Raw genomic sequence first — 16,218 nt, 5'->3', positions numbered from 1 at the left:
TGTACGCCGCCTTCTGCCCGAATGCAACTGGGTAAGGCTGCAGCCACCCCAGCGACCCCGTGAGGGACAAGCTGCAGAAAATGGTTGGATGGAATGTGATTTATCAAGGCTGCAACTAGTCTGCAAGTGCTGTTTTACGTCTTTATTTAGCACGTCTGAATAGTACATGCAAACTAACACAGTACCACTCGGATTTGTGGAAGAATGGAATCCTGCTGCAACAGGGTTTCCCACAAATTAATTTATTTGTGGCGGCCCGCCACGAAAGAATTACGGCCGCCACAAAAAAAAAAAAAAAAAAAAAAAAAATTGGCTTTTGACACGCTCGACCGCTCATAAAAGCAATGGGACTCTGTCTGTGAATGGAGCTTGCAGTAACATATTATATAAATATGTAAATTTTATATAACTATGTATATACAGTGGGGCAAAAAGTATTTAGTCAGCCACCGATTGTGTAAGTTCTCCCACTTAAAATGATGACAGAGGTCTGTAATTTTCATCATAGGTACACTTCAACTGTGAGAGACAGAATGTGAAAAAAAAATCCAGGAATTCATTCACATTGTAGGAATTTTAATGAATTTATTTGTAAATTACGGTGGAAAATAAGTATTTAGTCAACAATTCAAAGCTCTCACTGATGGAAGGAGGTTTTGGCTCAAAATCTCACAATACATGGCCCCATTCATACTTTCCTTAACACGGATCAATCGTCCTGTCCCCTTAGCAGAAAAACAGCCCCAAAGTATGATATTTCCACCCCATGCTTCACAATAGGTATGGTGTTCTTGGGATGCAACTCAGTATTCTTCTTCCTCCAAACACAATGAGTTGAGTTTATACCAAAATGGATACATGGATGATACAGCAGAGGATTGGGAGAATGTCATGTGGTCAGATGAAACCAAAATAGAACTTTTTGGTATAAACTCAACTTGTCGTGTTTGGAGGAAGAAGAATACTGAGTTGCATCTCAAGAACACCATACCTACTGTGAAGCATGGGGGTGGAAACATCATACTTTGGGGCTGTTTTTCTGCTAAGGGGACAGGACGATTGATCCGTGTTAAGGAAAGAATGAATCGGGCCATGTATCGTGAGATTTTGAGCCAAAACCTCCTTCCATCAGTGAGAGCTTTGAATACTTATTTTCCACCATAATTTACAAATAAATTCTTTAAAATTCCTACAATGTGAATTCCAGGATTTTTTTTTTCACATTCTGTCTCTCACAGTTGAAGTGTACCTATGATGAAAATTACAGACCTCTGTCATCATTTTAAGTGGGAAAACTTGCACAATCGGTGGCTAACTAAATACTTTTTGCCCCACTGTAAATATGTACATAAAGTGTTGTAAATATATTCCAACTCTGCGTTCTTCTTGGTCATCGCCGCCAGTGCTTGTTTGTTTATTTTAATGAGAAACAACATTTTCTAAACTGATATGAAAAAAATACCACTGTAGAGAACACTGCTTCCCATAATGTTAAAATTGAAGTTTAAAGATACTAGACTATAAATTAAGGTTTTACACTTGCTACACAGGACGTTTACATTGTTCCTGTAAGTTATTATTTTAAATATTTGCTTGAAACAGTAGATAATCCTAAACAATTTATTACACTTGGAAATACTTATTTGGAGTAATAATGGTGACAAGAACATTTTAACATTTTTTGTTTAATTATAGTAAGTGTGTTTATCCTAAACATTACTGACACTTCATTTTACACACTATAGGATTTTTAAAAAGCTTTTTTTTGGACCTATATAGCATTAATTTCGTACCGAGGCCTTAATGCCGTGATAATATATCGTATTGTGAGAATTCATACCTTTACACCCCCAGTGGATGCTGTCTCTGCTTCACGCGTATTTTAAGTTTTTGCTGTTGTCCAGCATTCTGCTTTAGTTTACTTTTGAGTCTGCCATACCTATGCGTCGGTTTCTTTTACTAGCGGTGCTCGTCTTTCCTTTTATTTTTGGTTAGTGCATTTAAAACTTTTTTGCCTGTACGCTGCCTCTTCTGCTTTTTGAATTTGTAAATCACAACAAACCATCGTCGTCTCACACTATGCAATCCCGACAACCACATTTTGAGCAAATAAATGAGGTGCATTCCAAACGATTTTTTCCCAAATATTTCTTTATACCATTCTGACAATAAAATTGCATTTGTGTCAAAATGCTTGGGGTATTTTACGAGTTAATTTAGAATATGCAAATCTATGATTAATCAGGATTAATCCAAATTCAAAAATTTGATTAATCTGATTGAAAAACAATCATTTCACAGCACTGATTTTCATTCAAGCAATTAAGATAATAGTTTGCAATGTTGAGCTAGCAAAGAGGAAACATTAACCTGACAGATACTGTATGTTGAAGTGTGATGAGTCACTCATTTATCAATAAAAATAAGAGCTAAAGATACTTTTTAACAGTTCATAAGTGATCTAAACATGCTGGTGTAAATGTGTTTGAACATAAATAAATGTTTAAGATGAACAAACACTTTTCAAGTGTAAAACTACCACAGATTAAAGAATGTCTGTAAAGCAGACAGTGGACAACAAAGAAATCTTTGGTGGCATTTCTTTCTGTAATTAGAATGATTTATTACTATTATTAGTTGTAACTAATTAGAACAGTACAGTTAGTTGACAATGAAGTCTGAATAAGTGATTTTACAGCCATTATGTGTCTTGCTTTTAGGTCTGTCTAGTCTAAAACAAGTAAAACATTAACACAGTTCCAATTGTTGTTACAATATTGTGCAATTTGAGGTTAACAATGAAAACAAATTCATAAAAATTGATTCAATGTTATTGAAAAAAAAAAAACTTCAAAACATTGCAACTTTTGCTGCAACCTTTTAAAAAAGCTGCCACAAATTCAGACATTTTAGGCCACACCAATTCTAAAAATAATGCAGCAAAATCCTATAGGAATGGTTTTTAGGGGTTTTAAGCACACAAAAAAAACGTGAACTAAAGACCACATACCTGCAATGCATGATGGAGGAATGATGTTCTCCATATTCTTCCTGGCTGAGTTTGATAAAAGGCTGTTCTGCGGACAGCCTTCCTCCACTCCTACTGCTGCTGAAGGAGTCGGAAGCTTCACCACAGTTCTCATTCGAAGGCTCCAGCTCTCCTCCCTCCCCCTTCTTCTCTTGTAGCTTGAGGAGAACACAGATTTCTTGTAAAGAATGTAAATAGTACAAACCCCGTTTCCATAGGAGTTGGGAAATTGTGTTAGATGTAAATATAAACGGAAAACAATGATTTGCAAACCCTTTTCAACTCATATTCAATGGAATGCAACACAAAGACAAGATATTTGATGTTCAAACTCATACATTTTTTTGGGGGGGGAAAATAATAATTAACTTATAATTTCATGGCTGCAACATGTGCCAAAGTAGTTGGGAAAGGGCATGTTCACCACTGTGTTACATCACCTTTTCTTTTAACAACACTTAATAAACGTTTGGGAACTGAGGAAACTAATTGTTGAAACTTTGAAAGTGGAATTCTTTCCCATTCTTGTTTTATGTAGAGCTTCAGTCGTTCAACAGTCCGGGGTCTCCGCTGTCGTATTTCACGCCTCTTAATGCGCCACACATTTTCGATGGGAGACAGGTCTGGACTGCAGGCGGCCCAGGAAATTACCCGCACACTTTTTTTACGAAGCCACGCTGTTGTAACATGAGCTGAATGTGGCTTGGCATTGTGTGGCTGAAATAAGCAGGGGCGTACATGAAAAAGACGGCGCTTAGATGGCAGCATATGTTGTTCCAAAAGCTGTATGTACCTTTCAGCATTAATGGTGCCTTCACAGATGTGCAAGTTACCCATGCCTTGGGTACTAATGCACCTCCATACCGTCACAGATGCTGGCTTTTGAACTTTGCGTCGATAACAGTCTGGATGGTTCGCTTCCCCTTTGGACCGGATGACACCATGTCGAATATTTCCAAAAACAATTTGAAATGTGGACCCGTCAGACCACAGAACACTTTTCCACTTTGCATCAGTCCATCGTAGATGATCTCGGGCCCAGAGAAGCCGGCGGCGTTTCTGGATGTTGTTGATAAATGGCTTTCGCTTTGCATAGCAGAGTTTTAACTTGCACTTACAGATGTAGCGACAAACTGTATTTAGTGACAGTGGTTTTATGAAGTGTTCCTGAGCCCATGTGGTGATATCCTTTAGAGATTGATGTCGGTTTTTGATACAGTGCCATCTGAGGGATCAAAGGTCACGGTCATTCAATGTTGGTTTCCGGCCATGCAGCTTACATGGAGTGACTTCTCCAGATTCTCTGAACCTTTTGATGATATTATGGACTGTAGATGTTGAAATCCCTACATTTCTTGCAATTGCACTTTGAGAAATTTTGTTTTTAAACTGTTTGACTATTTGCTCACGCAGTTGTGGACAAAGGGGTGTACCTCGCCCCATCCTTTCTTGTGAAAGACTGAGCATTTTTTGGGAAGCTGTTTTTATACCCAATCATGGCACCCACCTGTTCCCAATTAGCCGGCACACCTGTGGGATGTTCCAAATAAGTGTTTGATGAGCATTCCTCAACTTTATCAGTATTTATTGCCACCTTTCCCAACTTCTTTGTCACGTGTTGCTGGCATCAAACTCTAAAGTTAATGATTATTTGCAAAAAAACAATGTTCATCAGTTTGAACCTCAAATATGTTGTCTTTGTAGCATATTCAACTGAATATGGGTTGAAAATTATTCGCAAATCATTGTATTCCGTTTATATTTACATCTAACACAATTTCCCAACTCATATGGAAACGGGGTTTGTAAATGGTCAGTATTTATATAGCGTTTTTCTATACTTGAATCGATACACACAGTGCTTTACGTTATACATTACATTAGCACACTAATGGCGGAAGCTGCCATGCAAGGCGCTAACCACGACACATCAGGAGCAAGGTGGGTGAAGTGACTCGCCCAAGGTCACAACGGCCGTCTGTCTGGCAAGTATGGTCACTGGACCATCTGAGCCCCGTTGAACCAACATAACCCATAATGTTTAAGTGGAAATGGTCAACTAGACACCTGTGGTGTTGGTTTAAAGAAGAGCTCCTTCCTCTCTTTTTCATGTGCCTGGATTCTCTTATGGCGTGAATGAAAAGGTTGGTTGGTCTGCTGGATGGACGCTTCATTGCTGGATGTCTGACTGGAGAATGGTTTCTCTTTGGCATTCCTTTCAGCGTCTTTGGTCTTCGAAGGCTACAAAAGACATTTAGGATGTTGACCCATGTGAAGGTCCTACAACGCACACACTGATTGTGTTATAAAAGTATGTTATTGTCACCTGACTGCTTGTTTGGTCCTTTCTGCCGACGACCGCTTGGCTCGGGGAAGACGCCGATGTGAGCTGCTTTGTTTTTACTGCAGGAGTGCGCCGGCCTTGTGGGAGCAATGTGGAGAAGAAGTTTCTGGACGATGTGCTGGCAGCACTGACAGCTCGCTGGCTTGACACCAAGTCCCTGGAAGACAGAGCGAGGGACATTTATCTAGAATAAATCCATTTGAGGGTATTACACAACGATTTTGCCTACTTTTACACTTCCATTAGTTGCTACGATAACTGCCTTCACCTATAGAGTGTTAATGCTGACTAAAATAAAGATGTTGAGGATTAGTATTGTAGAAGCGGCTTCACACTGTGGATATATGACACCTTTGTTGTTGCTAGTGTTGGGTCGTTCGCGAACGATTTGTTCGAACGAATGAATCTTTTGAGTGAACGTACTGAACCGAATCACTTCATGAACTGATTCGTTCCTTTCTCAGTTCAGTTGAGCTCCGCCGCGACCATGCCGGTATGAGTGGAACTGGCGCGAATCACGTGAATCACGTTCACGAACGTACTGACGCAGAGAACTGACTGTGTCACGACGTGAATCCCGTGAATCACGTTCGCGAACGTACTGACGCAGAGAACTGACTGTGTCGCGACGTGAATCCCGTGAATCACGTTCGCGAACGTACTGACGCAGAGAACTGACTGTGTCGCGACCTGAATCCCGTGAATCACGTTCGCGAACGTACTGACGCAGAGAACTGACTGTGTCGCGACGTGAATCCCGTGAATCACGTGAATCACGTTCGCGAACGTACTGACGCAGAGAACTGACTGTGTCGCGGCATGAATCACGTGATTCACGGGATTCACGTCGCGACACAGTCAGTTCTCTGCGTCAGTGCGTTCGCGAACGTGAATTGTGATTCACTGGATTCACGTCGCGACACAGTCAGTTCTCTGCGTCAGTACGTTCGCGAACGTGAATTGTGATTCACGTGATTCACGTCGCGACACAGTCAGTTCTCTGCGTCAGTACGTTCGCGAACGTGATTCACGTGATTCACGGGATTCACGCCGCAACACAGTCAGTTCTCTGCGTCAGTACGTTCGCGAACGTGATTTACGTGATTCACGGGATTCACGTCGCGACTCAGTCAGTTCTCTGCGTCAGTACGTTCGCGAACGTGATTTACGTGATTCACGTCGCGACTCAGTCAGTTCTCTGCATCAGTACGTTCGCGAACGTGAATTGTGATTCACGTGATTCACGTCGCGATACAGTCAGTTCTCTGCGTCAGTACGTTCGCGAACGTGATTCACGGGATTCACGCCGCAACACAGTCAGTTCTCTGCGTCAGTACGTTCGCGAACGTGATTCACGGGATTCACGCCGCAACACAGTCAGTTCTCTGCGTCAGTACGTTCGCGAACGTGATTCACGTGAATCTCGTGAATCACGTTCGCGAACGTACTGTCGCATAGAAGTGACTGTGTCGCGGAGGAGGAAGTCACATTGAGGATCTCGTTCAGTCACTTTGCAGGTCGTTCATTGGGTGCTGAGGGCTTGTGTCGTTCGCCAACTGACACACAGCGAGATCTGCCGCTGGGGAAGCTGTTACTGACTGACTCATGATTCGCCGACCTGCAAACATTTTATAGCCAAGAGTCACGGATGCACGGCATTATGAGTAATCCCTATGCTGCGTTTATAATGTGCCACAGAGCCAATGCTCTCCAGAAATGTGCTTGGTGTGGGTTCACAGAGTCTGGCGCATATTAGTAAGAGTTTTAAAGTTGTTTATATCACGACAATTAGTGTGATCTGTATGGCTGTTGACCAAGTATGCATTGCAATCTCGTATAAGAAGCAGCGAAATGCATGCGTCCGGCCGGCACGCAGATAGCATGGTGTAAAAGTGGGCGCGATGACATGTTGTAGAGCAGTGGTCCCCAACCACCGGGCCGCAGAATAATTCTTAATTTTTTTTTTTTTTTTTTTTAATCACACTCAGTTTTTTACTGCATGCCATTGGTAAGCACAGGGGTGAGAAGAGGTTTTAAAATTATTAGCGCCTGCTTACTTTTACCGCATGCTTTGAATGAGCGCAGGAGTGAGAAGAGGTTTTAAATTAATTAGCACCCCGGCGGCTATTGAAGGAAATACGGTATGTCTTCCTGAGCGTGTATCCCCTTTGAGGGAATCTTTCACGTGAGTACAATCTTTAGCATGTAAACATTGGGACACAGCTGTGGTAAAGATTTGCTGGGCTCTGCAGCTCATCAGTTGATGAGTTAAAAAAGGTTAAAAGTTAAAAGTCTCCAATCCAATTCCATGATTGGACATCTATATTAATTAGTATTTGAGCTCGTATTGGATCATCCAGTACTCAAAATAATGTGAAGGTCCAAGGAAGTCAGTAAAGATGTAAGAATGGAAAAAATATCTAAAAAGCTGCACATTCCAACATCATCACTTCAAACAGTTGTACATAACGACAAGTTATTTGGATGCGTCAACACTTTGTCAAGGCCTGGAAGCAGAGCCAAATAGTCATGATCAGATGCAAGGAAATAGTTTAGGATGTTCAGGAACAATCCAGAAAAGCAACAAGACTCAATCGTAACATGAACTGTAAAGTGCAGGAAGCGTAGTGCCACGGTCCACAGTGAAGACACATTTACATGACTATGGACTGAAACCACCACGAAAGAAGACCCTGCTACAAAATCAACATCCTCAATCTACAATGAAACATAAAGGCATTCATATGGACAACTTAAATGTTATCTGGACTAAAAGGTTGATGTTTAGACCTATGCGTTCACAATAAAAAAATAAATACAATTTCCCTTGTGGATCATTAAAGTTTGTCTAAGTCTAAATGAGAAGAAGTATTTTTGTAGAAGTCAATGTGAACTTTTCAAAGCTAAGAACCCTGTTACAACTGTCAGTCATGGTGCTTACATCATGTCCTGGAAATTTTTTACAGTCACTGCCACTGGTACACTCTACTAAATAGATACAATCACAAAAAATACCTATCAATTCTTCATCTTCACATCAAATCAACAAATTGATGATTGAAACTTGGACGAACTGGACGCTCCAACAGGACAATGATCCAAACATGTCACAACTGGTTTTAGAATGAATAGTGCTGGCTAAAATGTTCTTACCAAAGTTCTGACTTTTACCCTATAGAACAGTTGTGCATTATGTTTAAAAGTGGGCTTTCGGCCAGTAAAACAAACAATTAAAATTAAGCCTAGTGGTCATATAATCATGCAGAATTATAATTGATTGATCATTTAGTGACAAAAAGCATCTACAAACCCCGTTTCCATATGAGTTGGGAAATTGTGTTAGCTGTAAATATAAATGGAATAAAATTATTTGCAAATGATTTTCAACCCATATTCAGTTGAATACGCTACAAAGACAACATATTTTATGTTCAAACTGATAAACTTTTTTTTTTGCAAGTAATCATTAACTTTAAAATTTGATGTCAGCAACACGTGACAAAGAAGTTGGGAAAGGTGACAATAAATACTGATAAAGTTGAGGAATGCTCATCAAACACTTATTTGGAACATCCCACAGACGTGCTGGCTAATTGGGTACAGCTGGGTGCCATGTTTGGGTATAAAAACAGCTTCCCAAAAAATGCTCAGTCTTTCACAAGAAAGAATGGGGCGAGGTACACCCCTTTGTCCACAACTGCGTGAGCAAATAGTCAAACAGTTTAAGAACAACGTTTCTCATAGTGCAATTGCAAGACATTTAGGGATTTCAACATCTACGGTCCATAATATCATCAAAAGGTTCAGAGAATCTGAAGAAATCACTCCACGTAAGCGGCATGGCAGGAAACCAACATTGAATGACCATGAACTTTGATCCCTCAGGCGGCACTGTATTAAAAACCGACATCAATCTCTAAAGGATATCACCATATGGGCTCAGGAACACTTCAGAAAATCACTGTCACTATATACAGTTCGTCGCTACATCTGTAAATTCAAGTTAGAGCTCTACTATGCAAAGCGAAAGCCATTTATCAACAACATCCAGAAACGCTGTCAGCTTCTCTGGGCCCGAGATCATCTAAGATGGACTGATGCAAAGTGGAAAAGTGTTCTGTGGTCTGACGAGTCCACATTTCGAATTGTTTCAATTTCCCAACTGATATGGAAACGGGGTTTGTAGTAAAAAATAAAACTTGCATAGGCACATTACCCAGATATCAATGTATGTACTGTACTTTAAGTACAGTAGTTCATATTTTCATCTCACTTGGTTTGTACCAAGGGGTATGTGATTGTGAATACCTTCTTTCTTTATATTACTGCACTGGTTATGGATTTGTTCATGTTTACTCTTGTGTTAGTATTTTTACTTAATATGAGCCGAAAATAAATTGAACTAATCAATATATAATTTAACAAACCTTTGCGTCTTATTAGGTGGTGTGGATTTATTTGAAAAGCTGAATGTCAATTAATGAGATTTTTGTTTGTCAGGACAAAAAACAACAATCCATTATGTGAATTGTTTATTTTAGCAAATCAGCACAAGTTAACACAATAATACACACTTTATCAGTAATAACTCATCATAAATTATATTTATTTTTTAAGATGACCAACATGCAGTAGTTTGCAAGGAAACAGCAAAACTCAACACATGTAATATTACAAATGATAATTTTTGTATCTATTACAAGTCAGCACACAAAATAAAAATAAATGTAATTACAATCGGGGTTCAATCATTTTGTGCAGTTGAAACACCATTTGATTCATGCCCTGTATTACACTCACAATTGCTGGCTTAGGACACAAAAGCGGCCAAATTCTTTAAAAAATTTAAATAAAAATATTTTCATTGCCATTTGGACCACACTGTGGTCAAGTCTCATGTTTGCCTCACAGTCTGCAGATCAAAGATTGAAACACATCCCAAAAACATTTTATGTCAATTGTAATAATGTAATAAATGATCTTAAAGTAACTGGATAGTGTAATAAAACAGGTTATTTGTTTAGTGTAATAAAAACAGGTTGTATTAACATTATATTGTATTTTTTCCATAGGTGTCAATCTGCGGGGGAATGCTTGTTTGCACAGGTCCCGAGAATAATTTCATTCATCGGGTCAATGTATTCTTTCATTTAATTGATCACAACTGTTCAGATTGTCTACGAAGACATTTAACCTCTCATCTGAGCAGGCTTCTACAGTTCATGCTCACAGACTTAGGTAGCACAGCTCTAGTCTGAGGGAATGGTGCAGGATGCAAAGTATGTATCCTCCACAGGAGGGGATGTGCCAAGACAAGGATAGTTTGGCTATATTGTGGTACAAAACAAAAGTTGCTAAGATTAAAAGATGTTTGAAACCTCTGCCAGCACAATGGTCATTAGGAATGGAATCCCCCTTGTGCAATGAGTTGTATCCGTGGGTAAAAAAAAAATGGTAACTGGTAGTACTTGTGTAGCGCTTTTCTACCCCTTTTTAAGGAGCCCAAAGCGCTTTGACAGTATTTCCACATTCACCCATTCACACACACATTCACACAATGATGGCGGGAGCTGCCATGCAAGGCGCTAACTAAGACCCATCAGGAGCAAGGGTGAAGTGTCTTGCCCAAGGACACAACGGACGTGACTAGGATGGTAGAAGGTGGGGATTGAACCAGTAACCCTCAGATTGCTGGCACGGCCACTCTCCCAACTTCGTCACGCCGTCCCGGGTAAGGGGGCCCCTCAAATTTAAAGTGCCTGTGTCTGGTTGTTTATTTGTTAGAGGATAAATTATTGAATATCTTATGTAGAAATGAAAGGCCAAAATTGTATGTGGGGGGATACAGTGAGTGGTGTTGCAGATCTCTCTACCTGTGCCCCCTCAACTTAGGTATGTTTTTTCTACTTTGACATTGACAACTTCCCTCACGCTCCTTTAAAACCAACTGTTTACTCTGTCCAAATTGTGAACATTTTTGTCCTCAAAAAAGTGCTGTTTCTTTTTTAGGTGCAGGTTGATAGCTAAGTCTTATCATGAATAGTTTAGTTTGCCCATCATCAGTAAATAAATCATGATATAAATCAGTGCATTAGTGGGTGGTGTGGGTCAAAAAGATACGTATTAGTCAGTATGTGTGTTTTTTTGTTAAATCCCAACATGGAGGTCCCTACCGTCTCCAATGTGGACATCACAACCACCATGTGATGCGGAACTTTCATCCATTCATTCAATCATTTAGCCTCTAACAAAGAATCAACACGACACAGCTGGTTGTGTTGTGTTTGTAATTTGTTAGTCGCTGTTACTTGAGGTGCACCCTTGAACATTGACAGCTGAATGCTAACGAGGGTGACTCCATCTTAACAATAGTTGTGTTGGCAGAAGCTCCATTTCAATGTTTTTTAACAATTTCTGTTTAGAACCATGAAACCATTCTTTCTGGGCCGTGACTCTATCCTTCGAACATAAATACTCTGGTCCTGCACCATCCCCTCATAATAGATCTGTCTTATCTAGTCTGTGAGCCTGAACGGATGAACCCTGTTTGGATGAGATTTGAAACATTTTCTAAGACAATAGGTAACTCTGTTCTCTAAACCACCATTGGTCACATATACTCGCTGTTGAAAATGTTCCTATTTTTCCAGGTTAAAATTTTTACTTTGAGGTAGGACTGGGCGACTAATTTGAGTTCAATTACAGCAGGGGTCGGCAAGGCAACTTTGATTACTCTGATGTGGCTCAGCTACATACATGCCAACCTTCCCGAAATTGTAGCGTCCCGGAAGAATTAGTGCTGCAAAGGGTTCTGGGTATTTGTTCTGTTTTGTTTATGTTGTGTTACGGTGCGGATGTTCTCCCAAAATGTGTTTGGCATTCTTATTTGGTGTGGGTTCACAGTGTGGCGCATATTTGTAAGAGTGTTAAAGTTGTTTATACGGCCACCCTCAGTGTGACCTGTATGGCTGTTGACCAAGTATGCATTGCATTCACTTGTGTATGTCGAAAACCGTAGATATTATTTGACTTGGCCGGCACGAAGAGGCAGTGCCTTTAAGGTTATTGGCGCTCTGTACTTCTCCCTACGTCCATGTACACAGCGGCGTTTTAAAAAGTCATGAATTTTACTTTTTGAAACAGATGCCGATAATTTTGAAACCGATAGCAATAATTTCCGATATTACATTTTAAAGCAATTATCGGCCAGTAATATCAGCAGTCCGATATTATCAGACATCCCTAAACAAAATGACAGTTGTCAGCTGTTAGCTTAAATTACTTCAATCAAACATGGTGCAAATGTTTGTTACAAGATACAGAAGTAGTAAACAGTAGGGATGCGAAACTCGGTATAATCCTGCACGGGACAATCCGCTTTAATTAAACAAAGAAAATAAATTGTGATATTAATCGAGATCAAATTACATAAAAAAATTAATCGTGATAATTGTTTTGCCATATCGCCCAGCCCTACTTTGAGGTGATTGTGAAGTGACATGCAGCAGCTTTTAAAGCCAATGTTAAAGATCTTACATTAGAATTTCATGTTGACTGCAAAAGACAAACTAACTCTTCAATATTATGTCAAAAAGTGACAAAATTACATCCCAATGTATGTAATACATACATACATACATACATACATACACGCACACACACAGTATATATAATAGCTAATTATTTGAGAACAAGCTACATATTGTTAAGTTAGTGGTCTCAGAGGAGAAAAGACAGATGTTAATTTCTCACAGCTCAGTGTCTCCCAGACGGTCCATATTCTGTACATATGCCGGCAGCTTGTGATGGACCACCTCGTCTCCATTCTTTTGGTCTCGACCGTCTGTCTGCAGGGCGAACAGCTAAAGGAGAAAATGGGATCATGTAAATAAATACTTCATGGCATGAATGTTGAATTAATTTTGTCCCCTGAATTGAATACCATGAATTGATTAACGTGGGCCCCAAATTAAACAAGTTGAAAAACTTATTAGGGTGTTACCATTTAGTGGTCAATTGTACGGAATATGTACTGTACTGTGCGATATACTAATAAAACTATCAATCAATCAAAAAAAACCTTAACTGATATATATTTTACAGTGTGGAATGATTATAGAACTTACATCTAAAATGTTTTCCTCAAAACGAGTGTGAATTTAATTGCAATCACCTCAAATTTACTTAGGCTCCAGATTTCAAATACTGTAAAGCTAAATATACAACATACATGCCATCTATAGAACATGTGTGTACTACTGTGTGTTTAAAAAGCATACAATTAAAATGAAGGTTAGCCAAATCAAAAATTCACAGACAAGTTTGTCAATGAGACAAAAATTGTTGAGTTTGAGCTTAAACTTGGTAAATGACATTTAAACAAATATGACTGGGATTGTAAATGCATGTATATACAGTATATTGAACATGGACACAAGTTACAAGTCCTAAACACTGAGCTACTACTGACCCAATTAATTTATTTCAATAGATGTTAGATGATTTCGAGCCTTAAAAATATATTTCTTTGTATCATTGTATAAAAAAGCAGCATTTTTTTCCATGCCTTCACTCACCAGTTGACGCAGCTGCTCATTCTCCTCCAGGACACTTGTTGTCTTCTGGACTTCAGCATCAAAACTCAGCAGCACCGGTTGGGGTGGAGGCCAGTTAAGGAAAGTAAACATTGGGTTGGAACCAACAGGTGAGTTAAGAGTGCACGTCAAAGAAAGTGCTGTAAGAACAACAGGCGGGCGAAATAAACAGCTCTAAAATATTAAATTTAGCTGACAATGCCTGTTGCAACATCCCCACATAAACAACCACAAGATGCCACTATAAACCTGAAGCTACATCTATAATGCCTTCTCTTAAAGATGGTTCTTATTGTTATTGGACTGTAATCAGCAACATTCAGTGTACTCACGGACAAGTTTGTCTGATTCTTTACTTAAGCTTTTGGTCCAAAATAACTGCGTCACTACTGATAACCTGTTAAGTTTCTACTTGTACTAACTGTAACTTGTAATATTTTTTACTTACTATTGCTTACAACAACTGTTGCCTAGCAACAAATGACTGCACAATATAATGAGCGTCCGAGCCACCTCCACGTTATCCTAGAATTGACAAATTAATTATTAAATACACAGCCAGAGGTTGTTGTGTTAAAAGCACAACAGTACAAAAAAGTACCGTATTTTTCGGACTATAAGTCGCAGGTTTTTTCATAGTTTGGCCGGGGGTGCAACTTATACTCAGGAGCGACTTGTGTGTGAAATTATTAAATATCAAATAATATTATTTAGCTAATTCACATAAGAGACTAGACGTATAAGATTTCATGGGATTTAGCGATTAGGAGTGACAGATTGTTTGGTAAACGTATAGCATGTTCTATATGTTATACAGTGGGGCAAAAAGGTATTTAGTCAGCCACCGATTGTGCAAGTTCTCCCACTTAAAATGATGACAGAGGTCTGTAATTTTCATCATAGGTACACTTCAATTGTGAGAGACAGCATGTGAAAAAAAATCCAGGAATTCACATTGTAGGAATTTTAAAGAATTTATTTGTAAATTATGGTGGAAAATAAGTATTTGGTCAACCATTCAAAGCTCTCACTGGTGGAAGGAGGTTTTGGCTCAAAATCTCACAATACATGGCCCCATTCATTCTTTCCTTAACACGGATCAATCGTCCTGTCCCTTTAGCAGAAAAACAGCCCCAAAGCATGATGTTTCCACCCCCATGCTTCACAGTAGGTATGGTGGTCTTGGGATGCAACTCAGTATTATTCTTCCTCCAAACATGACGAGTTGAGTTTATACCAAAAACTTCTATTTTGGTTTCATCTGACCACATGACATTCTCCCAATCCTCTGCTGTATCATCCATGTATCCATTTTGGTATAAACTCAACTCGTCGTGTTTGGAGGAAGAAGAATACTGAGTTGCATCTCAAGAACACCATACCTACAGTGAAGCATGGGGTAGGAACATCATGCTTTGGGGCTGTTTTTCTGCTAAGGGGACAGGACGATTGATCCGTGTTAAGGAAAGAATGAATGGGGCCATGTATCGTGAGATTTTGAGCCAAAACCTCCTTCCAATAGTGAGAGCATTGAATGGTTGACCAAATATTTATTTTCCACCATAATTTACAAATAAATTCTTTAAAATTCCTACAATGTGAATTCCTGGATTTTTTTTTCACATTCTGTCTCTCACAGTTGAAGTGTACCTATGATAAAAATTACAGACCTCTGTCATCATTTTAAGTGGGAGAACTTGCACAATCGGTGGCTGACTAAATACGTTTTTGCCCCACTGTAGTTATTTAAATGACTCTTACAATGTTAATCTTAATATGTTACGTTAACATACCAGGCACGTTCTCAGTTGGTTATTTATGCGTCATGTAACGTACACTTATTCAGCCTGTAGTTCACTAGTCTTTATTTATTATAAATTGGCTTTCAAATGTCTATTCTTGGTGTTGGGTTTTATCAAATAGATTTCCCCCAAAAATGCGACTTACACTCCAGTGCGTATTATATATATTTTTTTCCTTCTTTATTATGCATTTTCGGCAGGTGCGACTTATACTCGGAAAAAAACGGCATTGTTTTTTTTTGTTCAGTCACTTGTCCAGACATTTTGCTCGGATATTTGAAATCCCAGACTGTGTCAAGAAGAAACATTTTTCACCTGCAAAATATTTTTTTCAAAAATTGAATGTCATACTGAAATAATCTAATTGGCTAGCAAGTCACTACCTTTCGTCATGTGATAATGGTAACATCAGGCCCATAGATTTTTGTTTTTTTTCCAAGTCTGCAAACA

At 39.2% G+C, this 16,218-nt stretch overlaps 1 protein-coding gene across 1 annotated transcript in view; it reads right to left on the bottom strand.

Moving 5' to 3' along the window:
* wdr91 (WD repeat domain 91) overlaps positions 1-16,218 on the bottom strand; it is a 44,886-nt gene that overhangs the window by 20,971 nt on the left and 7,697 nt on the right. The window contains exons 5-9 of the mRNA XM_061876865.1: positions 13,949-14,032; positions 13,125-13,234; positions 5,355-5,529; positions 5,096-5,269; positions 3,011-3,186 (exon numbers count right to left, since the gene is read on the bottom strand). Coding sequence (XP_061732849.1) covers positions 3,011-3,186; positions 5,096-5,269; positions 5,355-5,529; positions 13,125-13,234; positions 13,949-14,032 — 719 coding nt within the window. The remainder of the gene's footprint in view (positions 1-3,010; positions 3,187-5,095; positions 5,270-5,354; positions 5,530-13,124; positions 13,235-13,948; positions 14,033-16,218) is intronic.

Source organism: Nerophis ophidion, linkage group LG17, assembly GCF_033978795.1.
Source record: "Nerophis ophidion isolate RoL-2023_Sa linkage group LG17, RoL_Noph_v1.0, whole genome shotgun sequence".
NCBI lineage: Eukaryota > Metazoa > Chordata > Actinopteri > Syngnathiformes > Syngnathidae > Nerophis > Nerophis ophidion.
This window is presented reverse-complemented; position numbering and strand designations above follow the sequence as displayed.